At 50.6% G+C, this 26217-nt stretch overlaps 1 protein-coding gene across 1 annotated transcript in view; it reads left to right on the top strand.

The window, feature by feature from the left end:
• Positions 1 to 25941, top strand: part of Kcnk3 (potassium two pore domain channel subfamily K member 3) — a 37596-nt gene extending 11655 nt beyond the window's left edge. Inside the window, exon 2 of the mRNA XM_090337328.1 lies at positions 24876 to 25941. Within this exon, the coding sequence (XP_090193454.1) occupies positions 24876 to 25879 (1004 nt within the window). The 3' untranslated portion in view covers positions 25880 to 25941. The remainder of the gene's footprint in view (positions 1 to 24875) is intronic.
• Positions 25942 to 26217: the final 276 nt, after the last annotated feature.

The raw sequence follows: 26217 nt of genomic DNA, 5'->3' as shown, positions 1-26217 counted from the left end.
TCATTTCAGGTCAGTTTACCAAAGTTCATTGAGCTCTGCGATTGCCTGTGTGCCAGGCTGTGCAGGAGGTACCAAGCAATCAGACAGCTAAGACTTACATCTTTCCCCAAGTGTTCTGGGGATAATGGAGTCCTGAAAGGCATAAGTTGAATGGAATGCATGTAGAATCCAAGAGAAGCTACCCTGGAGGGTCCAAGAAGAATTCTCCAGGTCAGCTTGATTTGTGAGTGAGGAGTATTGGGCAGGGTAAAGATTAGAAGCAGGATCTTCCAGGAGGAAGGCATCTTATGAGACAGGATGTGAGGCTGTAGGGAGAGGGGGACAGGACCAGATCCTTCAAGGAACTGGACTCTGGTGTGTGGACTTGAGTCGAGAAGCATGGGAAGTGAGAAGGACAGGCCCAGCCTCTGTGCTCCTGCCTGGCTCCTTGCCCCTGGAGTCATTGCCCCTTGACTCCAGTTGAGCCAGGGGTGATCCCTCCCTTCATCCTCACTCACTCTAGATACACAGCAGCCCTCAGCCAGCCCCTGGGGAGCACCCTCCTGCCCCTTGTGCAGTCCCTTTTCTGGATCAAACTCATCCTCATCAATGGTGCTCTTGGACCCCTGGGATGGCACTTAGCTGCATACCATGTTGTTGTCACCCACCCTGGACAAATATTTTCTGCAGGGATACCTGCAGCGCTACATCCTCTACCACATGCTGCCCCTAGCCATCCACATTTCCAGATCCCCAGCCTGATTTCTACTCCAACCTCCAAAGCTTGGCATGGACTCAGTGTCCCTTTTCAGGAATGTGACTTCTGCTCTGGTTCTATAAAGGCACACCCCAAGAGTCCCATTCCAGCCCGCCTGTCTGGGGTCTTTCCCCACAGATCCAAACTGTCAGGTGTCCATGTAGGGATAGCCCTGTCCTCTGCAGATGGCTTCCCTTGGATGGGGGGTTGAGGTGGGGGCAGCAAGGGACAGGCAGTTCCGGTCAGGAGCCAGTCTCCAATCAATGCAACAGATGGTTCAGCCCTGGGTTGCTCACTCATATCTCAGAACAGATATGAAGCAGCCGCTCCCCGCAAAGCCTGCCTGCATCCCAGTCATAAACCCAGGCTACCTTGGTTCAGGAGGTTATCTTGAACTGAGCTTTTGGTGTGCATTATCTCATTGGTCCTTACAAAACCACTTTCCATTTTACTGATGGGGTCCCCAAGGCTTTGAGGTCAGAAAACACATACAGAGTCACGGCTGCCAACAAGTGGCCCAACAGGGCTGTGTGCTGAGTGTATAGTACTCATTCATACAAGTGTCTTCTGAGCCTCAAGTCCACCCCCCTCAGGTCATGAACTCAAGATAAGAAGGCCACTTTCTGTGCTCAAGAGCGAGTCAATGTTGGAGCCGGAAGTAACATCCAGACCTTGCACGCTGGACATGATTCCAGTTATTCAGAAGGAAGAGACAGGAAAAGGACCAAGGCTCAAGGCCAGTTTGGGCGGACCCTATCTATAGGGTAGAACCCTATCTGAAATACATAAGTACAAAAAAGGATAAGGGGATATGGCTCAAGAGGTAGAGCAATTGTCTATAGCAATATACATACTTTCCTAATCTTAAAATGGAGCTCTTCTCATAAGGATACAAGTGTCCTCATATCTGAGCAGTGGTCAAAGATGGACCTTTCCCATTGTATGGATGCAAGGACCTCTCAGAGAGGCAAATCGGCCTGTGGAGGGCACAAAGGCCAGCATTGTGGGGACAGTTCTTTTAGGTACAGATTTGTCCATTCTAAACAAAGTGAAAAGCTGAGTGACAGATATTAGTTGGAGACACTGAGTGAGAGAGGAGCCTTGTCTGGGGGTGACTTGGGCCTCTCAGCTGTTCCCCAGTGTGTGTGGAAGGGAAAGGTAAGATCCATTGTGATGGGTAGGAAGGCTATCTAGTCCTTTGGAACCAGCTTGATGCATGTTAGGTGCCTCCTCTGGGAGATAATTCCATAAGGCTGGATGAGTCCACATGCTTAAGACTGAAGACTCCCAGGTGATGGGAAGCTGGAGCCTGGTGGAGACCAGGGGAAGAAGAAAGTGTGATAGGAGTCACCTTCTCTCCTTGGGAGGCCTGGCCCCCTGCCAGCCTCCAGCTTTGCTTTCTGGGTTTCCTTGGCATCTCAGAAACATTCAGAGGGTGGCTTAAGAAGAATCTTTGATAATTCCAAGCCAAAGCTCCTGGGTGAGCCAGGTGGCAGAGTCAGCAGGAGTTAGTGGATAGTCCCAGGAAGTCGGCTGCCCCACCTTGGGAGAGAAGGTCCAGTGGGCCTCCTGGGGGCAGGTTATGTCCCCTTCTTCATGGGTAAAGGTCTCAGCCTACTCGCAAAGTCTACCCTCAGAGGAGGGGATCAGCCCTACCGAAGCCTTATCAGTGAAAAACAAACTGGCGAGTTGGAGCCAGACTGACTCAGTGTGACTCGTCTCCAGCACGGCTCTGAGTTATAAATTTCCTACTAGGAGTAAACCTAGAGCTATGGACAAGGGCTCCTCTTGTCCTTGGCAGGCGATAAGCCTGAATGGAGTCTTCTCTCTCTTGGAGGCCTAGCTTGATGCCTGCGTCCTGAGCACTCATCTCCCTGGGTCCCCTCCTGCCCCTACAGCATGGGCCAGTAGAGTCAGAGGTAGGCTGTGTCTCCTTCCGATGAGCTCTGACGGAACTTAGCCTGGTGCTGCTGAGCTGAGGAACATGGAGCATGAGTGATGGTAAGGTCATCTCCAGTGAGAAAGGGAACTCACTGTCCCTCCACTGTCTCTCTGCTCCCACCTGGCTGCAAGACCCAAACAAGTCATACTTAATCCTGGCCCTGCCTTTGCAGGGTTGGGCTGGCAGAGCTCAAAGCCCCTGGTGGCACAGAGTGTCTCCACTGGGCCTTCCCTGGCCTCCCATCCCAACATTGCCTGAGACATGTGCTCTCTGGGAAGACGCTCTTGTCCCCACTTCACCCCCATGCTGCCCAGACCCTAGGGGAGACTTCCTCTGTGACCAGCCCCCAAAATAGAGCTCTGTTCAGGACCTCCAAGTCGCCCCTTTCTGGAAAGTGTTTCTGGCTATGGCCAAGGTCTTGCTTATCAGCAGAGTGAGGCTATTTGCCAAAGCCCGTGGGACCACAGGAATGTAAGAGCCTCCCCTCGGAAAGGGAAGAGAAGGCATTCAGGCCTGGCAGCTCCCACAGTGGCCCCTATACTGGAGTCAGGAGGGAGCACAACTGTGCTGAGAGCAGGCTAGCTCCAGTCAGTACTTTCTGATGGGTTGCCAGGATTGAAGCTGCAGACAGCGCCTTCTCTGTCCCAGACAATCCAGTATGTGTACAGATGGCCTAGCTTGCCAGGTTTGGTCTGAGGCTTCCCAGACCCTAGGCACTTACAACCTGCTCAACCTAGCTACCAACGTCCCACCTAGACCAATGACCTGCTGGATCTCTGAAGGGCCAGGGGCGAGCCCATGGATTCCCACAATGGCTGCCTCAAGATGCTATGGGACACTGTGCACCGACTGGAATACTCTCCCAACACCTTACTCAGCCTTGGGCTAGAACAGGATGTGTTTAGGGTGTCGATGGTGGCAACTCCTGCAGTATAAGGAGCGGACTTAGGTGGCTGTAGGTGACATTACAGCAATTTCTGGAGTCTTTTACAAGCTTTGACAACCTCTTGATGTGATCCTACTCCTCCCTGCCAGATACTGGCTGGGTGCAAAAGGAGATGGGGAGTAGCTTACCAACCATGCAGCAGCAACTAACAAAGCCAGGTCCTTGACACTCTCTACCTACCTGGTTGTTAGACACTCCCTACCAATCACCTGGTTGTTAGAACCAGGCTCTGTTCTCAGCTCCAAGGACTCAGCAATTCAACTATCAGCCCATATTTTCCTGGTGTCTACACACTGTGAAAATAGAAAGTCCCTAAAGGAAATCATTTTGTAACAAATGAATATAATCTCAGTGGTAAGAAGCACTGAGGGAAAGGAAAACAAGGGTCTATGGTAGACAGGAATGGGCACCTAAGACCATTAGAGTCTCCACCTCTCCAGTGAAAGGCAGTGATGAGAAAAAGCCTTCCAGACAGGGGACAGCAAAAATCTAAGAGCTAGGTAAGAGACAGAGACATAGAAGGGCTGGATGCTTAGGGCTAGCCTGAGGTCAGGATCACTAAAAGAACTATAATGTAATATGTCTTAAGTTTTTCCAAGGTCACTCTGACTTCTCTGTGACAGTCAGGTGGATATAATAGAAAAAGGGGAAGCAGACTTTGGGTGTCTGGGTCAGATGGTACTAGGGGAGGTAGAAAGCATAGGAGATTGAGGCTGACTACCTGGAAAGCCAGGTAGTCAGGACTTGCTTCTGGGCCAGGTATCTGTGTTGAGCGAAGCTGGGAAGATGTCTTTCGAGAGCTGGGGGATAAGAATAATTAAGCATGGTCCTGGATTTTTGGCCTGAACACTGGATAGAAGATGTGTATTTACTGGATGGAAAATGAAGCCTGGATTATAACAAACTTAGTAAGACATTCAAGACTTATGTCATAGATATCCAGCTTAATTTGGGAAAGCTCATGATAATTCATGAAAGCCCTTAAACATAAGGCCATACATGAAGGCCCAGTATTACTTCAAACTTCTTAAACTCAGGAGTTAGAAATCATACTGTCACAGCTACTCAGGAAGCAGAGGTAGGAGAATCTCTGTTCTAGGCCAGCCTCGGCAAAGTTAGTCAAGGCCCTAGATGAAAAATCTAAAAGCAAAAGACTGTGGATGTGGTTCAAATAATAGAGCATTTGCCTAGCAAGCAAGGACCTAAGTTCCATGTCGAGGACCACAAAAAAAGAAAAAGGAAAAGGAAAGGACGGGGAAGGGGGGAGGGGAGGGAGAGAGAGAGAAAGGGGGGCGGTGAGAGAAAGAGAATATGAATCAGGTCATATGCTAGTAAATTCAGGAGTTAGAAATAATATTGCAAGTCATGTGCTAGATGAGATTATTTGGGGAGAAGGGGAAAATGGGCAAAAACAAAGTTCCCTACCCTTTCTTCAGCAATGGGAGGGCAAGCAAGAAAGGAGAAAGGTACCTGGGGACAGTGATGAACCAAAGGCCAGAAGGAATGTTACAGTGAGGGAGCAATGAATGGTGCCAGCTGCTGGGGAGCCAAATCATATGACCATGGGGGAGCAGCCAGTGGATCTGGCCATCAACACGGTGGTCAACAGAGACACTGACTATGAAAACGCACATTCCAAAGCTTGTTCAGGCTCAAGATTAGGGGTGGGGTGTACGGCTGTCTTTCATATTTGTATAGCCTGAATTGCAGCAGGGAGGCTACATTGGAGAAGAGAGGAAAGCCTGGGCAGAGAAGCAACAGAAAGACAGTTCCTCCTTTGTAGCTAGCCATACTATGAATGCTTTGCAGACTTATCCCGCAGAGACCCAGATCCATTATGCAAATGATGCCCAAGGCTCAGGAAGGTTATTGGCTCAAGGCACACATTCAAAAACTGGTACAGGTTTGTATGACTTGAGCCTCTCCTCACCTGCAATATCTCCCCCCACCCCAACCTGCCAGCTCTGCTTCCCTCCCAACTCCCCAACATCCTGGTCCTTTGATCACTCCCGTCAGCTCCCAGCAGGCTTGGCCTCTGCCTTTCTCCTCTGGGAAAGCGGCTGGTTTTTTTCTCTTTGATCCCTGCCTGTCTGTTCTCAACTGTGTCCTCAGCTGGGCCCCAAGTCCACCTATGCCTGCCACTGCAGGATGTTTCTGTACCTGCTCCAAAGGTGGGGGCTGCGAAAGCCTCCAAGAGCCTTGGGGGAACATGGGCCTTTGGGAGAAGGCCCTGTCTCACTGCCTGTTGCCTGAGAAAGGCAGAGCCTGGCTGGGCATTCATCTAGGTCCAAGGTGTCTCTAGAGGTAGCCAGCAGTGGGCAGCCAGAAAGGCCCTGAAAACTTCCGCCTTCAGATAATAGATGGTGTCAACGATGGAGTCCTAAATAGGGAGTCAACTAGTAAAGCCAGACACTAGGATGTAACCATCATACACACCTCAGAGATAGGACAGGCTCAGGATCTCAAAGTTTCTTTTGGAGACAGTATAATACCAGTGGTAATACAGAGGAGATGCTTAAAGACAATATGGGGTCAAGAGATAATCCCAGACAGGAGCTAGGGCCTTGAGCTTTCTGAAATGCTGGCTCTGACTATGGGCCTGGCATACCCTGCCTCTCTATCCTGCTTCCTGTCCTGGCATCTGAGAATTGGGACATCATTAACACATCTCAAGTTGCTTTCAACTTCAACCCTGGAGGTTCAGAGACCCCAGATGATCCAGCTGTTCTGGCTCTACTGGAAGAGATAAGCTGAAAGAACCCAACCACCAGACACTGGAGGCCTAGCCGCACTCCCCACAGTCCTGACAGGGGGCTGCAGTAGTAATTAGCTCCTCACACATCCCCAGGGTTATTTTTAAGCCTTGTTCTTCCCTGGTTTATTTTTAAATAATACTGGCACGTGGCTGGCCGGCTGCCCTTCCCAGGTGCCTGGGCCAATTTGGGCCAAGAATGGAACAGGGCAAAATGAGCCTGTTTCCTCAGAGTCCCCCACGGAGGAATAGCATTAATCAACAGAGGGGTGGGTGGATGAATAGATGGACAGATGGATGGCTCCAGGAAGGTTCCTGCTTCACTGAAGCCTTGGCCCTAGCTTAGGGCAGCAGGTAAGCAAGCAGCAGAAAATATTAGAAGTCCCTATTAGGCATTAGGTGACCTTGTCACCAAGTCACCTCACCATCAGCACTCTTCCTCCTTTCTCAGTGAGATGGGCAATAGTGACACTTGTCTTACTTGCTGCCAAGAGTGACCCACAAGTGAAAACAATAGACCCATAAGAAATATTCTTAATTAACTCCCATGAACTCTCCCTTTCCTCCACTCCTCCCACTTGAGTCCTGCCTTTCTCCCTGGAGGAGTGACATCCCATGCATGAGAGTCCCCCTACTCACGTTTATCCCTCATTCATCTCCTGCCCAGAGACCTGCCTTCACATTCCCTGGTGCCAAAGAAAGCTGGAGATAGCACAGGCTAGAGCCCACCTCTGCCACGTACTTGCCATGTAACCTTCAGCCAGTACTTGACCTCTCTGTGGCTAAGTTTCTACATCTTTAAGTAAGTATAATAACAACACTAATGAATATAGTTGCTCATGAATTAAACGAGATACATATGTCAGCTCACTCAGAGCAGCGACTGGCACGTAGTAAGTGTTGTATAAATGTTAGTTAGTATTGTTTTGAATTGGGAGGAGGAATGGTAACAGAGGCATTTAATCATTTGAATAAAGTCAAGTGCACAGCAAGTCAGCTTGCCTGGATTCCACATTGGGACTAGGACAGGGAGAGAAAGAGGCAGCAGAGCCAGAGAAGACTAAGTCCTGGGAGAGGCTACCTGGATCCCAGGAAGACTTCCCAGCTTGGAGCATCTGACATCATAAAAAGCAAGCTTAAGACACCAACACATAAATAGGCATGCTGTATAGACCGAAGAGCCAGGAGATCACATGCCTATTAGGCCCTGGCTGGGACCATCTCTTGACCAATTCTGGGCTGTAAACAGCAGTGCTGCTGGAAGAGCCAGGAAGGTGGGCAGCTGTCAGAGGTCATCAGGAAGACTGAGAAACAGGAAGTCAGAGAGGGTGGCAAGCCCTGGTGAGTCAAGCTGGGGACGGGTGTCTCCCTCTCATCTCCAGTGTCCTAGAGGATGGGCCACGAATGAATAGCTGAAGCCCTGCTGTGCTTCATTCTGCAGCCATAGCTTTACCAGCTGGGTGTGGGATTGAGTGAAGTGTGTTTCTTTTATTTTTGTTGGGTTTTGTCTTTATTGTTATTGTAAAGGTGATGTAGAGAGGGGTTACAATTACATAAGTCAGATGGAGTACATTTCTTTTTGAGTGTGGAGTATGTTTCTAAGGAGAGTGGTAAGTCTTAAACTCTGAGAAGCTTCTATGTCCCCGAGGGGGCTGAGAGGAAGAAGATAAGGGAGGGATTAGATCCACACAGTTTGGAACTCCAGAGTCCTAAGAGGCCGCTTCTCCCTTATTCTAGCGCACACCAAGACTATCTGACCTGTACCACATGGTTCAGGCACTAGAGTCAGAGTCATATCAGGAGGTAACAGTAGAAGCAGGAACAGTGGCTTCACTGTGTCTGGAAATCTCAGCCAGGATTGAACCAGGATCCTGGTTCACAGCCATCCTGGTAAAAAAAAAAGTGAGACCACTCCCCTCGCCCCATTCTCAACCAACAGTAAGGCATGACATGCAACTGGAAAGGCCCAGTCCAGGCTGGCCCCAAGCAAAAGCGTGAGACCTTATCCAAAACTTAAAGTAAAAAGTACTGAGGACAGCAGGGACCAGTGGCTCTCGTCTATAATACTGGCTACTCAGGAGGCTGAGATGTGAGGATGGCAGTTTGAAGCCAGCCTGAGCAGCAAACCCTGTGAAACTCTATCTGTAATAAACTACTCAAAAAGCCAAAGTGGCACTGTGGCTCAAGAGGTAGAGTACTCGCCTTGAGCAAAAGAAGCTCAGAGACAACACTCAGGCCCAGAGTTCAAGGCCTGAGACTAACAACAAAAAAAAAGTGCTGGGGACATAGATCAAGTAGTAAAATGCCTGCCTGCCCTGGCAAGCATGAAGCTCTGCTAAAAATAAATAAATAAATAAATAAATAAATAAATAAATAAATAAATAAATAAAATAAAAGGCTCGGTGACTATGGGTAGTGTGTGTGTGTGTGTGTGTGTGTGTGTGTGTGTGTGTGTACACGCATGCACGTGCATGCTCTTGCACAGAATCTGTAAATGTGCAGGGTGGGGACCCCACATCTGCAGGCTGCCTTTGAGGCGAGAAGGCTCCAGCAGCTACCTCTGCCTCTAGGCTGAAGTCCCTGTTGCCTGGAGTCCCTCTTCTCCTGGGCACACAGCCAGCCTCCACCATCTGAGCTCCTGAGCCCTGGAGAGGGTGCCGAGCCTAAGAAAAGCCTCCCTTCACAGCTCCTGGCATCTGCTCCCAAAGTCCCTGCCAGCCCAGTGCTGTCTGGGCCACTAGCCATGACCAGGAAGAATAGGGAGCAGGTGACGGAGACAGGGTGCCCCAAGGCCTCCCCCCACACCAGGCCATCCATCAAGCCTGGCTTCACACAGCTGCTTGAATTCTGCTGAAGACACCAGACATAGAGGACTAGCAAGAGAAGAACCCACCTCTACTCGCTACCCAATGCCTGGCAGAGTGCTGAGGGCAGAAAGTAACCTTCTCCAGCTAGGGGACAGGGGAGTTAGCCAGAGAAAGTGGCCCTGCGTCAGGTCTTAGAGGGTAGAGGAGATAAGGAGGGAACGAAGTAGTGCCCATAAGCAAGTGCCCAGCGGAGCAGGTACCTGGGGAAGGGAGTGTGCAGAGCTAGAGAGCGAGCTCAGAGGAGGAAGGGCTCAGTGGAGAAAGGAGGCCCGGGTTGTAAGTGAGCAGTTTGCTGTATCAGTAACTCCTGACTCCACTGTGTGTCTTCCTGCGTGGTAGTGGCAGCTCCAAGCTATACAGGAAAAGGTGATAGCTATATGAATAACTGCTTCTACCTCTGAAACTCCCTTATATATATACACATGTGTACTAGGTACTTCACACACTGTCTAACCTCAAGGTCATTTGACCAGTAAAAGATAGGACCACAGAGGCAGTGTGAGTGGTAGGAGAAACGTCCTAGAACAGGAGATATGGGCCTAGTTCTGGAGTTGTAATGGTAGATGAGATGACAGTCTTTCCAAGTTTCATGTTCACTGACAAATGTCCACTGCCCAGTGGGTTGTCCCAGCCTCCACTGTGGATGCAGCAGGAGTGTTCCTGAATATAGAGTGCTGTGCCCATGTGTGTCTCCTAAAACCCAGCCAGGCCCTTGTTCTGTGCCACTCACATGTAGTGCATAGAACTGGGCCCTTGTGGACTGGCTGGGACTTAGCCTGGGCACAGTGTCCCTTTAGAGCAGAGCAAGTAAAGGGACTTCTGAAAGGAGAGAGGACTACTGGTCAAAGGCCAGCAGCCAGTCTCTATGCTGCACTCTTCCCTCTGCCTTGCTACATCATTCACTACCTTTTCTTTCCTATAACTCTGACTCACACATGGCTTTGATCCCATACCCTGCAGCTCAACCCACTACATAAACAACTCAGCCTACTACATAAACAGCTAAGCCCCGCCAGTAGTCTGGCATCCTTTTGGATCAGATATCCAACCTTGGTCAAATCCATCGCAGCATGGGCCAGGATAACAAGACATTGAAGGACTGCCTACCCTGTACCCTGCTAAACTAGGCGGAATGAAGGACCTCCAAAAAGGCAGGAAGAGGTAAGCTCCTCGCTCCCTCTGCCTTCCGGCCTCCCTCACATCATCTCCTGCTCTGTGGCTCCAAGGATTAAACAGAAAAGACTGGCCATCAGCTAGCAGACAGCAGGGACCAGGCTCAGGAGAGAGGGTTTTCGGCCCTTTATGACTTTGAGACGGCATCCTCGTCTTTACATTGTGGGGACAGGAGGGGGCCACGGTAGTAAAAGCAAGTCCTGCCTGAGGGGCTTTCAGTGATGGTTAGGTGGATGACTGTCCATGCTCTACTGATAAGGTGCATGACCCCCTGAGCGCTGTGGTCAGACATAGGACAGTGTCTGGATTTTGAAGGCTAAAAGATTCAAGATGAGTCCTAACTTGGTTGGTTTTTATCTGCTGGCCTTGGGCCAGTATATTTTACTTTCGGGAGCCTTAGCTTTCTCATCAAAATGAAGCCAGTACTACTCATCCAGAAGGTTACAACAGGCCCTTATCACTTATCACTGATCATCATCAATGGCATTATTAATAGAGGCAGAGAAGCCTGGGTTTTATTCTGGTGGATGGATGCCTACTCTTCTTCTTTCCTTTTTCCACTCCATCCTCTATCGTCCTACCTGCAGCCACAGATTCAGCCACAGAAAGAGGAAGCCAGGAGGCAGGAAATCAACCATGCAAACAGGCCTTGGCCCTGACTACCTCTCCAAGGCCTTGTTCAGGATCCAGTATGCCCTATGCTAGTAGCCAGCCATGTGTTGTGCTGCACAGCACAAGCAGAGCTGACGAAAAGGAGCTTTGTGCACAAAGGCATTGCTATGCATAAGGAGAGGTGGCTATGCTGGCCAGCATCACCAGGAGCAGCCAAGTGCATGGCAGAGATGGATGCTGCAGCCAGAGCTGGGAGAAGGGGATGCTCAGGGGCCTGCGCAGGAGAAAGGCTTCTCACAAGAAGCCCACAGGAGAGGGAGGAACACACAACAGCCAACACTACATCAACACAGGAGAGCCGCTGCGTGTTCCAAAGGGAAAGGGCAGGGCCAGGAATGTGGCCTAGTAGTAGAGCACTTGCCTAGCAAGTGTAAAGCCCTGGGCTCAATTCCTGGGTACCACATATACAGAAAAGGCCAGCAATGGTACTGTGACTCAAGTGGTAGAGGTCTAGCCTTGGGAAAGCCCAAGGACAGTGCCCAAGCCATGAGTTCAAGCCCCAGGATGAGAGAGACAGACAGACAGACAGACAGACAGACAGACAGACAGACACACAGAGAGAGAGAGAGCAATCTTCACAATGATTCTGTCATTCTAATACAAAGTTTAATCTTGCGTTTGGGACTTGGGTTTTTATGGTACTAGAGTTCAAACTCAGGGCCTCGTATTAGCTGAGTAAGTGTTCTAGCACTTGAGCTACTCTGCCAGTCCCATTTTGTGTTGTTTTCAACTCAGGTTCTCATCCTTCTATTTGGGCTTCCCTTTGTTGCCACGATGACAGGCGTGGCACTGCACCCAGTTATTATGCTTCCCTTATATCTTGGGATGACAGGCATGTGCCACTATGCCCAACCATTGCTGAGATTGAGTCTCTTGAACTGCTATGCCTGGGCTGATCTCAAACTCTGATCCCCTGCTCTTTGCCTCCTAAGTAGCCAGGATTATAGGCTTGAGTCATCATGCCCAGCTCTAGAACTAAGTTTATTTTTTAAAAAGTAAACAGACCAGAGCGGGGATGGATGGGGAACAGGGAAAGGAGGGATGAAAGGAGGAAGAGAGAAGGGGAGAAAAGAGCAAATAAAGAAAGGCAGGGGAAAGAGTCTAGATTCAGACACCAATCTTGACTAGAACCAAGCAGCTCTGCACACCTGCCAGGTATTCACACCAAGCCTGAGAGTGTTTACAGATGTTCAGGGACTTCTCCCCATGCTGTCAGGAGCAGGAAATGCTGCTTCTAGCCTCAGGAGCTTGACAAGATCGCTGGGCCCTCTGCCTCCATGTCAGGGTCATAGGCCCACCCTGCTTGTTTGGCTCCCACAGCACAGATTCAGAGCATCTGGGGACTAATCTTCCCTGCTGGTCTTCACCCCAAGACAGCTGGCTGCTCCCTGTTCCCAAAAGGCCAAACCCAGCTGTCTTGTGTCTGTATCCTCTTTCTGTACTTACCCTGGTGCCTGGCACAAAGGAGTAGGTGCTTAAGCAATGTTGGCTCAATTAATTAATTAAGGCAAGCTAAGAGGGAATGAAGCTCTGTTTGTCTCATTGATTTTCCAGCTGATATTCTTGAGACCAGCCAAGTGCTGCAACCTCCTGGGGCTTTTGCTTCCTGTTCAGCCTCCCTGGTGTCCCAGACCCTCTGCCAGAGGTTGTTGTCTTCTTCCAGAGGCTGCCACAACAGTCTCATCATGCTCTCCAACAGTCTGCACCAGACTCACCTGCTACCTCCTGCCGTTTAACTCTGGCTTGGTGAATGGAGGCCTACTCCCTTCCAGACCTAGAGCATCAGGAGAAGGGCCAGAGAGGAAGGAGGAGGAATCAAAGCTAGAGGGAGCATATGCCTACTTGTTCTGTTCAGATGGGCTATGGACCCCCACATGTAAAGGCCACTGAGATAAGATCAGAACCTGGCCTAGGAAAGCTCTTTTGCTACATGCTTGAGTGGCCTTGGGTCCATCCACCCAGCCCTTCAGCCAAGTCTCCTTCCTGGTCAGGACCAACATCAAAATAGGTGCTAGGGTGTGGGTATGAATGAGCTCTGGAGCTTTCTGTGCTTAGATTTCCTCATCTGTAAAGTGAAGATGATTCCTATCATAAACCGAATGAATAAAATACCATAGGTAAAAGCCGGCTATCCAGTGCATGGCACACAACTGCTTAGTGTACTACCGTCACCACGCTCAGCCCTGCCGCTGAGTGCTCAATACTGAGCTACAAAGTGTAGACTACTGTTCCATCCTCAAGAGCCTGAGTCCAAAAGGAGAACAGGCTATGAGGCAATAAGGGAGAGAGACTCAAGGGCCCAGAGAACACTTGCCAGGATAAGAAGGAGGGGCTGGACACTTTAGGCCCTGTGCACTGCAAAGAAGACCTCCCAGGACCCGGACAGGCACCTGCCTCCTCCCAGATTCCATGTGGCTGGTGGGCAGGAAGACTCCGAGGGCAGGACAGGAAGCTGGGGTTTGGGGGTCCAGCTGCTCCTGTGCTTCCGCCAGGGGATAGTACCACTCACTACAGCCTGGGAGAGTGGATCTGGTCTGATGTGTACCCAGAAGCTCAGCACACTGCTTTGGCTCAGAACCATAGAATGCTGAAGAGACTTAAGAAAATAACAACCCTTTTCTCATGTTCCAGAGGAGACCCTTGAATCAAGCACACCTGGAAGCCAACCCAGGTCTTCTGACCAGCCTAGTGTGAAGATTCATAGGTGGTCACCACCACCTAGGGATTTCAAGTCTGATTCTAACATTTGAAACCTGAGATAAAACTTGGTCTGCCTGTGCCTTGGTTTCCACACCTGTAACCTAGGATAGTAATAACACTTCTTCTATAGGACTATACACAAACTTAAACAATAGACCATCTATATTACTTTGTAATGGGTAAAGCCCTGCACAGATGAAACTAAAGGAAATATTATTCTAGAACTGAGGCACAGAATTAAGGACTCAAATGTTTGAACAGAATGAATGAATGTTTGAACAGAGAAGAGTAGTGAAAAAAATGGGCATTGAATTGGGTAGGTTAGATCAAGGAAGACTTCTCAGAGGGAGTGACTTTTGAGATGGTCTTTCATGGAGGAATAGAAGTTTATCAAACAGGGAAAAAAAAAATAGCTGAAGTATCCGAGGATACTTCAGGCTGGAGGATTTCTTTTCAGAGAAATCAAGTAAGTAGGTAAGAAAATCAAGTGTCTGGAATAGCATCCCTTAACAAAGACCCTAAAACTAGCTTGGCAAAATAAAGCACAAAGGCCAAATCTGGCCCACTGCTTATTTTTGTCAATAAAGTATTATTGCAACATACCCACATCCATTCATTTATTGTCCAGTGCTGAGTTGAATAGTTGCAAGAGACTCTTCCCATAGAACTGGAAAACTTAAGCCAGGTGGGGCACGGTGGCTCATGCCTGTAATCCTAGATACTCAGGAGGCTGAGATTTGAGGATCATGGTTTAAAGCCAGCCCAGGCACAAAAGACTCTTATCTCCAATTAACTTCTAGAAAATGGGAAGTGGGGCTTGGCTCAAGGGTAGGGTGGTAGCCTTGAGCTGAAGAGCTCAGGGAAAACACCCAGGCCCAGGGGCAGGGTGGTAGCCTTGAGCTCAAGAGCTCAAGGACAGTGCCTAGGCCAAGTTCAAGCCCCAAGACCCACAAAAAAAAAACTGGGAAACATAAAAACATTTACTCTCTGATCCTTTATTTTTAAAATGTTTGGGCTGGGGGCATGACTCAAGTGGTAGAGCACCTGCCTAGCATTTACAAGGCCCTGGGTTTAATCTCTAATCCCCCAAAAAGGTTAAGGTTGCTGACTTCTGTCCTACAGCAAGTCAATAGCAGAGCTAGGATTGGTGCCAGGCTCTTAACTTCTAGCAGGGTTCTCTTTATTTCCTGTGCTCTCCCACCCCACCTCACCTCCCAGGCTCTGTGCTACTCATAACGTTTTTTCCACAGTGACATTCCTAGCACCTAGGTTCTGGGCCCATTGTGGTGTTTAAGACCCAAAGGGCTTCCAGTTGACAGCAATTCTCCTCTGGGGAATCTGAAAAGGAAAAAGAGATAGCCATGTCCCATTGCCTTTTCTCCCATGGCAAGCTGGGCAAAGCCAGGGATCATGAATGCATTCAACTCTGGCTATTCAGACTCTGGTGTTAGATATGAAGAAGCATGAGGGGCAGGGAAGTAGAGGAGAGACTGGCACCTCGGGCCATCTTAAAAGAGAGTTGTAGAGAGGCTGGGAGTTTGGCCTAGTGGTAAGTGCTTGCCTAGCATGCATGAAAACCCAGGTTCAATTCCTTGGTACTACACACAGAAAAAAGCTGGAAGTGGTGCTATGGCTCAAGTGGTAGAGCTCTAGCCTTGAGAAAAGTCTAGGGACAGTGCTCAGGCCCTGAGTTCAAACCCCACGACTGGCAATAAAAAATTAAAGAAAGAGAGCTATAGAATTCCTATCTCGATGCCAGGCTGGTCCTGATGGATTCATTTCATTAAAACTCTGCCATGTCCAATTGGCAAGACATTCTGAGCTCATAGATGCCCTGTACAGATCACAAAGACAAGAGACACAGCCTGGGCCATGACACCTGATATGGTGGCTGCCCTTGGAGAGTCCACAGTCAGTGTCTTTCCCAGGACCTCTGGGGTTGTTGTCCACTGTTGTGGCCTACCTCCCATGGCCTCATATTCCCATCTGTCTCTCTGTCTCCATCCTGTCTAAACCTCATTCATTCTACAGGGATTTGGGTAAGGGCCAGTTTTGTCTCAAGCTCATTCCAACATGTTGGAAACATCACACTATAGAGACATCATACTATAGATACCTAAAAATACCTATCCCCCAGGAACTTACAGCTTTTCCCCAAATGCAAAGGCATCTTCCCCATGGCATATCCTTCTGCCCTCTTTGCTTTCCTCTCAACTTTCTCCTCACTTCTCCTCTTCCCTCCCTTTTCTCTCAGCTTTCCTTTCCCTCAGGCCTGACCACTGTATGATTTGACCATACTGAGATCCCCTAACAAATCTTTCTGCCCTCCATCTTCTGCCATGAATACCTCCACCTCACTTCCACCCACAGAGATGTGCCAGAAAACTCACCTGGGTACCTGTCTGGATGTATCCCTCCCCTCCTCAGGAGCTGCTAGAGGCTCCCCACTGCTGCCCTCCAGTGAAAATTTTCATTCCTTCCAAGCTCCTTAGCCTTGCCTAACTCAAGAACCCTCTCCTTTCAACCACTTTCTGCTCTAAGAACACCATGAGGATTTTCTGTGGTGGCTAGGTTTATAATATTCATCATTTTCTACTTATAAAAGTAATAGATTTTTTACAGAACATATAAAACATACAAAAAATTAAAATCAGTCATGATCCTATAATTCAGAAATACGTTCTCTAAAGCTTTCTAGTATATTTCCAGTTTCTTTTACTGTCTGTATGCATTTTTTTTACTTATTCAGAGTGGAATCTGGCCTTAGAGAAAGTCTTACACTTACCATTTCCAACATGATAGGAAGGTTTTTTATGTAATTAAGAGACTCAAGCACAGTACTTTAATAGCTGTGCAATATTCTACCCCATAAATACATCTTAATATGTTTAACTAAACTCTGTTGGTGTACATTTGAACTGTTTACAATTTTTCACAATGAAAATGTTGCTATAAACCTCCTTGTTCATAAATCTTTGTTCCAATCTCTGGTTATTTTCCTAACAGATTCCTAGAAGTGGCACCACAGGGTCCCGGGATAAATGCATTTCTAAGGTGCTTGCTTCATCTACATGAAGCCGCCTTCCTGAGAGGTTTCCCCAGTGCCCACACACTTCCATTTGTGAGAAAGCCACCAAGTCTGTTTTCTCAGCCCCTAATTCACCATAGTATTATTTATTTGCTTCAAGGACTCCAGAGACCCTGCATCTCCCATTGACCCTACAGAGCTCAGGGCAAATGCTACCTCCTCCTAGAAGCCCTCCCCAACATTCCAGCCACATCCAGTTTTCCTATTCCAGTTGTAAATCTCTTCCAAAAAACTGGCCCAACAGTGCCATGCATTTGGTTCGTGTGTGTAGTTAGCAACTTCTCTGGGTGGGACATTAATGATTCCAAAGTGCTTTGAGTGAGAGATCCCATCAGTTACTTCTAGACAGAAAGTGTGCTGAAGTTGGAGCCTTGTTGAGCCTCTGGTCTATTTCTGCCCGCTGTATCACCAACCTAACCACAAGCTGTCCTTGACCTAACAGATGTCTTTAACTACCTTCCTATTCCTTGGCTGAAGCTCTCTGGGGAGTCCAAGAGGGCAAGTGAGGACAGGGGGTCCTGTATTCCAGTCTTCACTTTGATGCTAACTTTCTAGGACTTGAGACGGATCCTTGTGCTTCCCTGGGCCTTGGTTTACCTATCTGCAAAATGGGCAAGTGGAACTATGAAGTGGCCCACACTACAGCACTAATCACTCAAAAGGCTTCTGCCCCAGGCACCCTGAACAGCCCTGAAGAGCTTAGGAGGCCCCTGCACAGGGCTGGCCTCTGGGATGGACAGAGGGAGTTAGTCCCAGAGGCAGGCCTGGATCCAAGCCAAGCTATGTCTGCAAACACTGACCTTGGCTGCTGAAGGGATTTTCCATGACACCAGCACCCTCCTTCTTAGCTCCCCACCCCCACCCCCACCCCCCACCCCCGCCTATGCCACGCAGGCCTGGAACGGGGGGAGGGGCATGGGGCAGTTCTGCACAAGAAGCCCCCAGGAACCAGTAAAAGGGACACCTATGGGTAGGGGCAGCTAAAGAGAGAGGAAGGCCTGCTGGGGCAGAGCTGAGAGGTAGTGGGAAGAGAAGTTTTGGGAAGGGGCAGGGCGAGCAGTGGAGCGGTGGAGTAAGGGATTGGGTGCTGTGCTTCAAGACTGTCCTTCCCCAAGCTGGAGTTCTAGCCTGGCAACAAACTCCAGGCCCAGCTTTGCATGCTAACCCGCTCCACACCCTCCACTAGCTCTAGGGCCTAGCTCTCGCTCAGCTACTTACTGTGGGGGGTGCAGGGGTTCCTTATGGGGTCAGAGAGTTGAGTTCATTTTGAATGGGGCTGGGCTGGAGGCCCTGGCAAGGACAGGCACACTCTGAGTTATCAGAGATCCCTGAAGCTGGGTGTATGAGAAAAGGGCCTCTCTCCACGATCACGGGCTAGAGAGTCCTCTAGAACTTTGGCCATAGCCACAAGCCTCAGTAATTGCTGAGTGACTGTCCTCACCCCACCAGACTCTGTGAATAACACAGGGGACTGGCTCACCCCCCAGGGGCTTACAGCATGCAGGACTCCTTTCTCATGGGACAGGCAGTGTGAGAGGCCCCACCATTCAGGGAAGAAGGTTCTGGAAGGTTCTGGAAAGGTTCGGGACATCTAAGCAGATCTCCCAGGTGGGAAGGAACTATGCTGTCTTCTCTGGCAGGCCCCAGCCCCTCCCTGCATCCTCAGAGGTAGGTCTGGAGACTCTGCCAGCTGTACTTCCTTAACCAATTCTAGTCCCACTTCCTGGCTCGGCATCCTTGTGCTCTCCAGCCCTTTCCCAGGTACCTTCTCTTAGCCAGCAGTCAGGCCCAGCCTTGCAGGCCCTGGAGCTGCCTCTCCCTGGAGCCTGTACTGTTTGGCAGCCCCACAAGCCCAAGCTTTCAAAGTCAGACCCTCTTCCCATGTTCAGCATCAGCTCAGAGTTCGCAGCCTTTGGATGTCTCAGGCCACAGGTCACCTCATCCATCTTCCCTCAGAACATGAGCCCAGCCAGAGAGGTCTGTGGAGAGGCAGGGTATGACTGCGCATTGCCAAGGGCCCTGTGATTATAATTCACCAAGAGACTAAAATCAAGAGAGTTTCAAGCCCAGAGACCTGGAAGAAGGACTTTAGAGAAGTATTTCCCAAATGTAATTCCAAGGTACATTTGTCCAGACATTTGATTGGGGGGGGGAGCTCTACCACCCAATACATGGAAAACTTAACAGTTTCACCCAGCTTCGACTGGCCCTACATGTAAATACAAGTATGGCCCTGAGAAAGCCAACACCTGAATCAAATGACAGTAGATCCTCTTTAGTCCAGCTCTACCCCAATTAATGTAACCAAACAACAATCTTTTCCTCATCCAATACTTACTAACTCCATAAGGCCAGTATTCCAGGAACACTAGAAAACACTGGTCACAGAATACTAGTGCTAAAAGAAATTTCAAAGATCATCTCATCTTGCTGATGTCAGCAACTCACACCTGTAATCCTAACTACTCTGGAGGCTGAGATCTGAGGATCTCAGTTCAAAGCAAACCCAGGTAGAAAAATGTGAGAGATTCTTATCTCCAATCAACCAGCCAAAAGCTGGACTGGGGTTATGTTGGCGTGACAGCTGTGAAAAAAAATGCCAATTCAGGCCTTGAGTTCAAGCCCCATATGCAGATGGATGTGCGCCCACACACAAAGACTTTCTTGAGGTTTCCCAAAATATTTATATTAATAATTTGTATTTGTTGCTACTGATGTTCTAAGCATTTTAGGTCTGCTAATTTGCTAAACCCCACAGCAAGTCTATTCGGAACAAACATCATTATCTCCATTTTAATGCTGTGGAAACTGAGGCAGGGGATTAAATAACCTAGCCAAGGGTAAAAGCTGTTTGGCTCCAAAGCCTGTGTGCATATCTACTCCACTAAACCACACAGGCCCCCACTTACTTTCAGTATTTGAACATATAAAGATAACTTACTTCAGCCTCATAGAACCAATTATCTTATGTTAAACAGATATTATGATTAGCAGATGCACTAATTAATTTTGATGAGGGAATTAATTGTTTATGGCTTTAACAATAATTTATCCAGTGCCTGGATAGTAAATACACTGTATTAATCAATGTATCATGTTGCATAAATGAACTCTCTCAAAATGGTGGGAGAAGAGAGAAGATTATACAAGGCATTCACAGCAGTGAGCAGAGGTGGGGAGCAGAGCACAGAGACTCACACCTATAATCCCTGATAGGAAGGAAAAAGAAACCAGAAAGATTGTACTTTGAGCCCATCCCAGACAAAAATTTCTTGAGACCCCTTCTCAATGAATAAAAGGCTGGGTACAGTGAGACGCATTTGTCATCCATTCCACCCATGTGAAAAGTATAAATAGAAGGAACACAGTCCAAGGCATAAATGTAAGACCCTTATAGGGAAAATGCCAAAAAAAAAAAAAAGGTGTGGTTCAACCAACCACCAAGTGGTACACCAACTAGCAAGCACAAGGCCCACAGCTCAACCCTACCACCACACAAAACAAATGCAGGGCAAGGGGGGGTGGGGGGGTGAGGGAAGAAGAAATGAGAGAATCTTATCCTGACCTGTCCGTCCATGTCATTTAGATGGAGAACTGAGGCCCAGAGAGGGAAAGGGACTGGTTGAGACACAAACCTGGTCGCAGCCAAGATCAGAGCAGACCTTTAACCTCATGCACTCTCCTCCACCCAAGTCTTTGGCCAATGTCCCCACCCCACAGCCAGCTATGCTATGAGTAGAAGGTCAGGCTGGCAAGCTAGCAGGCACTTGAGACTAATGGATGGCAGGTAACTGAGTGCAGCCAGCCAAGCCCATTACCAAGGGCTTGACTAGAAAGAAATATAGGCCACAAGAAGAAACAGTGGTTACAGAGAGGGTCAAAACTGACCAACCCCCTCTAGGCTCTGAATGTCCTAGAGGGAAGGGTTTTAGCCAATGTCTAAGCTCCTTGGCAGTGACAGGCAGAAAAGGAAAGAATGGAAGCCTGGAGCTTCCCATTCCATCTCTTAGTTTCTTGATACCCTAAAACAATTAATATTAACAATATTTATGCCCAACCACGTAATTTTTATGCTCAGCATCTGGCTTCTTCAAGTGACTTCCATGCCTCCCGTTAGCTCCTAAACCCTCTTAGTTAAGTGACTCCCAGGTAAGAGCTGCTGGTTGTGATTGGGTGTCACACCTGGACAGGTACAGCAGTAGACAAATCATTGGTTTTAGAATCCATTCAGGGATATTGCTCTGGTTCTTCTATTCCCCAGCTGTATGGCGTTGAGCGGGCTGCTTTTCCTTTCTGGTCCTCTGTTTCCTCATCTGCATAAGGACTAAAGCACTGGGAACCTTTGAATCTATAGTGGGTTCAGGGGAGCGAGTCAGAGAGAGGAAGCAGGAACAAGCCAAATAATCCTTACCTAAGAGTCACCTTAATTGGGTGGCTCCAAGAGGCAGCAGCTAGTGTCCCATAATTAAGACACAAGTTCCAGTGGGGCCTGGGAGATGACCCCTGGATGAGCCCAGAATGCAGCCCCCTGTGTGTCATTGTCAGAGGGACAGATGGAACTCTTCACACAGACACTTGCAGGACTAGACAGAGCAACACCTTTCGCCCTCTCTCTCACAAAGCCCCACGCCTGTCTCAGATGGGGCCCAGGCAGGCAAGAGCCTGCTGCAGGCAGACCAGGCTTGCCAAACTCCCAGTGACTTCCCAGAAGCCCAGGCCCCCTGGGACTGACTCCACCCTGGCTGGCTGTCCTCCAAGCTGGGCATCCACGTCAGCAGGTTGGCTCCCTCACCCTCTCGCCCAGTGACAACAGGACAATCTTACCCTGGCCCCGTGCTGGAAAAGTCTCTGTCTCCTCGGCATCACTCTCTGTACCACGGTGCCTCATCTTCTACTTGGAACAGCCCTCCTCCCTGGCCTCAGTTTCCCTTCCTGGGGTGACCCACTGTCTCTGGTACACTGGCATGAATGCTGGGTCAGAAAGGCCTGATGGCTAGGAGCAACTCACCAGGCTGCTCCTGAGCACGGCTGGGGGGGAAGCGCTCACCATGGTGACCTTATAAGAGGGTTTTGAGGATTCAGTGAAAGCGTGTCTCAAGGGTCAGAGCTTCTGATGAGTAGGTCCTGGCCTGTGGCCGGGAGTGAGAGTGTGCCTGCGTATCTGCTTCAGGGGGTTAGATCTGTGCAGGCCTTGGGTAGACTGATACTCCGCCCTGGTAGGAGCCTTTGGTCAAGCCTGGATGAGTCATTTGCTCTGAGAGTCAAGTTCAGTGGGACAGTGCGGGGGGAGGATGGTCACTGGTGGCTGGAGCTGGGCTTTGAGCTGCCTAAGCCAGCCAATGGAGGGGATAAGGGTGGAGGGTGTTAGAGGGGGAAGCACTGGTATGGGGCGCTCAGCATGTCTGGGTACATGGTGAAAAGTCAGGTGGCTACTGAGGGTTTGGAACAAGCTAGGCAGGGATGGTGGGCTAGAATCACAGCAGGAAGGGCGCGGGGGCTTTGAGGGCAGCCTGCATGGGCAGAAAGTCCAAGCAGTGGGCACTGAGTTTTCCTGAATGGTAGCAGTTACAAGCTATGGTAGAGCATAGAGAAAGTTGGTCAAAGTTGGTGGGGGTGGTGCTAGAGAAGGGGTACCCCGTGCCATGGCTTCCTGGCCCCACAAATGGCTCTGCTCCCTGGACAGCCCTCCAGGGTCTTTTCCTATAAGGTTCCATCATCACTGTTTCTGCCACTCCATGGGCTACTAAGAACTTTTCCACCCAGCAGTGTCTCCTTTCCCTGGCCCCCTGCTGGGCAGGCAGGGCAGGGATTACAAGCTTCAGCTCCACCACCCCTACTGTAGACAAAGCAAGCGAGCCCAGCATGTACTGAAGGTCACACAACAGAGCTCTGGCCCACACTCCTCATTCCCTACGGTGCCCTATCCCCAGTGCTATGCCCCTCTGTACACTGTGCAGTGCCACCCCTGGGGACAGGGCAGGGCGGGATAAGCAGCGGCCCTGGCTAGGGACCTTCACAGCTGTCGAGGTGAGTTGTGGTCTGGCTGGCAGGCTGGGCTGGCAGGCACAATCTGTTCTCACCCTGTTGGACTGTGGATGGCTCAAGCACCGCGGCTCAACAGCTCAGCTGCACAGCCCCTGGCAAAAGGGAGAGATGGCCAGATGCCATGGGGGAGAAGGGGCAGGGGAGTCCATTCTAAGCACAGCCCTAAAGCCTCCTCACCCAGAACAGCTGTCCCCGGATATCCCTGAGCTTGAAGATTCAGATAGCCTAGGCTGGCACACATGCCAGCTTTACTGAAACTCAGCTGCTCCCAAGCCGGGTGCTCTCTTGGAAACGTGAGAGTAATCTGGCACTTGGTTCATTATTAATCAGTCAGCAATTATTGGGCCCTTGATAAGTACCAGACTCCAGGCTAAGTGCACTGCATACATTATCTTACTTACTCCTCCCAAATCCCTGTTAAGGCAAGTGACTTACTAGCCCCATTTTACAGATGGGGAAACTAAGACTCAGAGCAGTTACACAACACACATACACATATGGTGGGGGGAGGGCGCATATGCTTTGAGCATACTCTGCTCATCTACATTACAGACAGGATTTGACACATGGTATTCAGGCCTGTAATTAAACCAAGCATATTTTGAGCTCCCAGGGAGGCACAAGCTATGGAGCACATACACCTTGGCAGTGCCCCTCAACGCTGGTGTTTAGTGAAATGCAGCTGGAGACCCCGGAGTTCACGGCTGAACATATTCCATGCCACACAAAGGCAGAGATCACTGTCAACTGTGAGGAATCCAGGAGGACTGCATGGAAGAAGCATATTTTGTGCAGCTTAGAAAAGAAAACATGGCAAAGCTGCCAACATTATTCCATTATCATAATGCTCTTAATAAAACTTGAAATATTTATTCCCATAAGTCTGGTGAAAGAAACAGGACCAGAGCAGTAGCTCTCATTTTTTAAATGAAAAACATGATCAGAGGGTGAATAATTTTCCCAAGGTCACAAAGCTACTAGTGACAGTACCAGAATCTTATGCCCAGAGCTTCTGAGTTCCCATCCAGGGTCATTTTCCCTAGCCAGAACTCAAGGCCATTTGATGGTTAGTTCAAAGAGGCTTGCTCTGCTTCAGTCCTGGCTCAGTGAAGACTGGAAGGGGGGGGGGGAGGGACACAGAGTCTAGCTAGCAGTGGTAACACACCTGGAGAGACACTCGGGGTTGATGCTTTGCCACAGGTAATGTCACATCCCACTGGGAACAGAGCCTACTTGGGTCAAGCAAGTCTACAGGAAGATGCTAGGGACCTGGTTCCAGACCAGGAGCTGAAAGCAACTCTGGAGAATCTGATCCAACTGGGGGTGGGGGTGTGGCCTCAGTTTCCCTCCCTGCACACTGAATCACAGGAATCCAAAGCCTCTCAGTCCAACCACCTCCCCTCACAGTCATGGTAACTAAAACCCAGAGAAGCCAGTGAGCACACACACACCCAGAGTCCACAGATGCAAGACTGGAAGCTGGGGTTCAACTGACACCCATGCTTCCAACGACCTCTGGATAAGATTCCCAGAAGCCAGATCCTTCCTAGGTAGTATATGGAACACTTCAGCTTTTTGCAGCGAACCAAATTCAAGTTCAAACTTCCATTGCTCTGCTTCCAAATAATTGGACCCTGGAAGAGTCAGTGAGCCCAGTTTCATCCTTTCTCTTTGCCCTCTGGAAGTGACACATACAGGGCTAGTCCAGGGTGCAGGGACATTGGTGGAGCCTGTGGGGGGGGGGGGGGGAGAGGTGGAAGAGGTGGAGGAGGGGAGAAGAGTGCAGGAGGAGGGAACGGAGGAAGAAGTAGAAAAGTGGAAACTTGGTGCAAGATGGGGGGGGATGCAGGGTCGGGGGGAGGGCGAGGAGGCCAGGAAGAGGGAGAGGAGGGGGGTCTCCACCAGGCCAGCCCCACAGCTCGTGTTTTCTCTCCGTCTCCCCCACGGCCCCCAGGGTACGGCCACGCGGCCCCCAGCACGGATGGCGGCAAGGTGTTCTGCATGTTCTACGCGCTGCTGGGCATCCCGCTCACCCTGGTCATGTTCCAGAGCCTGGGCGAGCGCATCAACACCTTCGTGAGGTACCTGCTGCACCGCGCCAAGAAGGGCCTGGGCCTGCGGCGCGCCGACGTGTCCATGGCCAACATGGTGCTCATCGGCTTCTTCTCGTGCGTGAGCACGCTGTGCGTGGGCGCCGCCGCCTTCTCCTACTACGAGCGCTGGACCTTCTTCCAGGCCTACTACTACTGCTTCATCACGCTCACCACCATCGGCTTCGGCGACTACGTGGCGCTGCAGAAGGACCAGGCGCTGCAGACGCAGCCGCAGTACGTGGCCTTCAGCTTCGTCTACATCCTCACGGGGCTCACGGTCATCGGCGCCTTCCTCAACCTCGTGGTGCTGCGCTTCATGACCATGAACGCCGAGGACGAGAAGCGGGACGCCGAGCACCGCGCGCTGCTCACGCACAACGGGCAGGCGGGCGGCGCGGGCGGCGGCGCGGGCGGCCTGGGCTGCCTGAGCGCCCGCCTCGACGGCGGCGGCGGCGGCGGCGGCGGCGGCGGCGGCCTCGGCCTGGCGCACGCGCCCCACGCGCTGTCCCCCATGGCGGCCCCGGGAGGCCTCGGGGTGCGCGGTGCCGGCGGCGGCGCGGGCGGCTTCCGCAACGTCTACTCCGAGGTGCTGCACTTCCAATCCATGTGCTCGTGCCTGTGGTACAAGAGCCGCGAGAAGCTGCAGTACTCCATCCCCATGATCATCCCGCGGGACCTGTCCACGTCCGACACGTGCGTGGAGCAGAGCCACTCGTCGGCGGGTGGGGGCGGCCGCTACAGCGACACGCCCTCGCACCGCTGCCTGTGCAGCGGGACGCAGCGCTCCGCCATCAGCTCCGTGTCCACCGGCCTGCACAGCCTCACCACCTTCCGCAGCCTCATGAAGCGCAGGAGCTCCGTGTGAACCACAGCCCCGCCAGGCCCCGACCGGGGAGAGCGGGAACCCGGGCTGGGCAGGAAGTCCTGCCCCCCCCCCACCAGGAGGAGCAGCGCGGGGGGGGGGGGTCGCTCAGGAGGGAGGCCACCCCCACCCGAAGCCTTTGGCCCAATGGGACGCCCCCTCCCCAGCCCTCCCACCCCTCGCCCCCAGCCCCCATCTCCGACTGTGCCTGCTCGCAGCGGCCAGCAGGAAGGCTGGGTTCTGAGGACCCCTGGAGCCCCCCCCCATCTGAGCCCTGCAAATGTGAAACTTGGTGGGGGTGGGAGGTTGGTGGAGGGAAGGTGGCCACCGGAAGCCTCCCA

Source organism: Megascapheus bottae, chromosome 7, assembly GCF_031878675.1.
Source record: "Megascapheus bottae isolate mThoBot1 chromosome 7, mThoBot2.hap1, whole genome shotgun sequence".
Classification (NCBI taxonomy): domain Eukaryota; kingdom Metazoa; phylum Chordata; class Mammalia; order Rodentia; family Geomyidae; genus Megascapheus; species Megascapheus bottae.
This window is presented reverse-complemented; position numbering and strand designations above follow the sequence as displayed.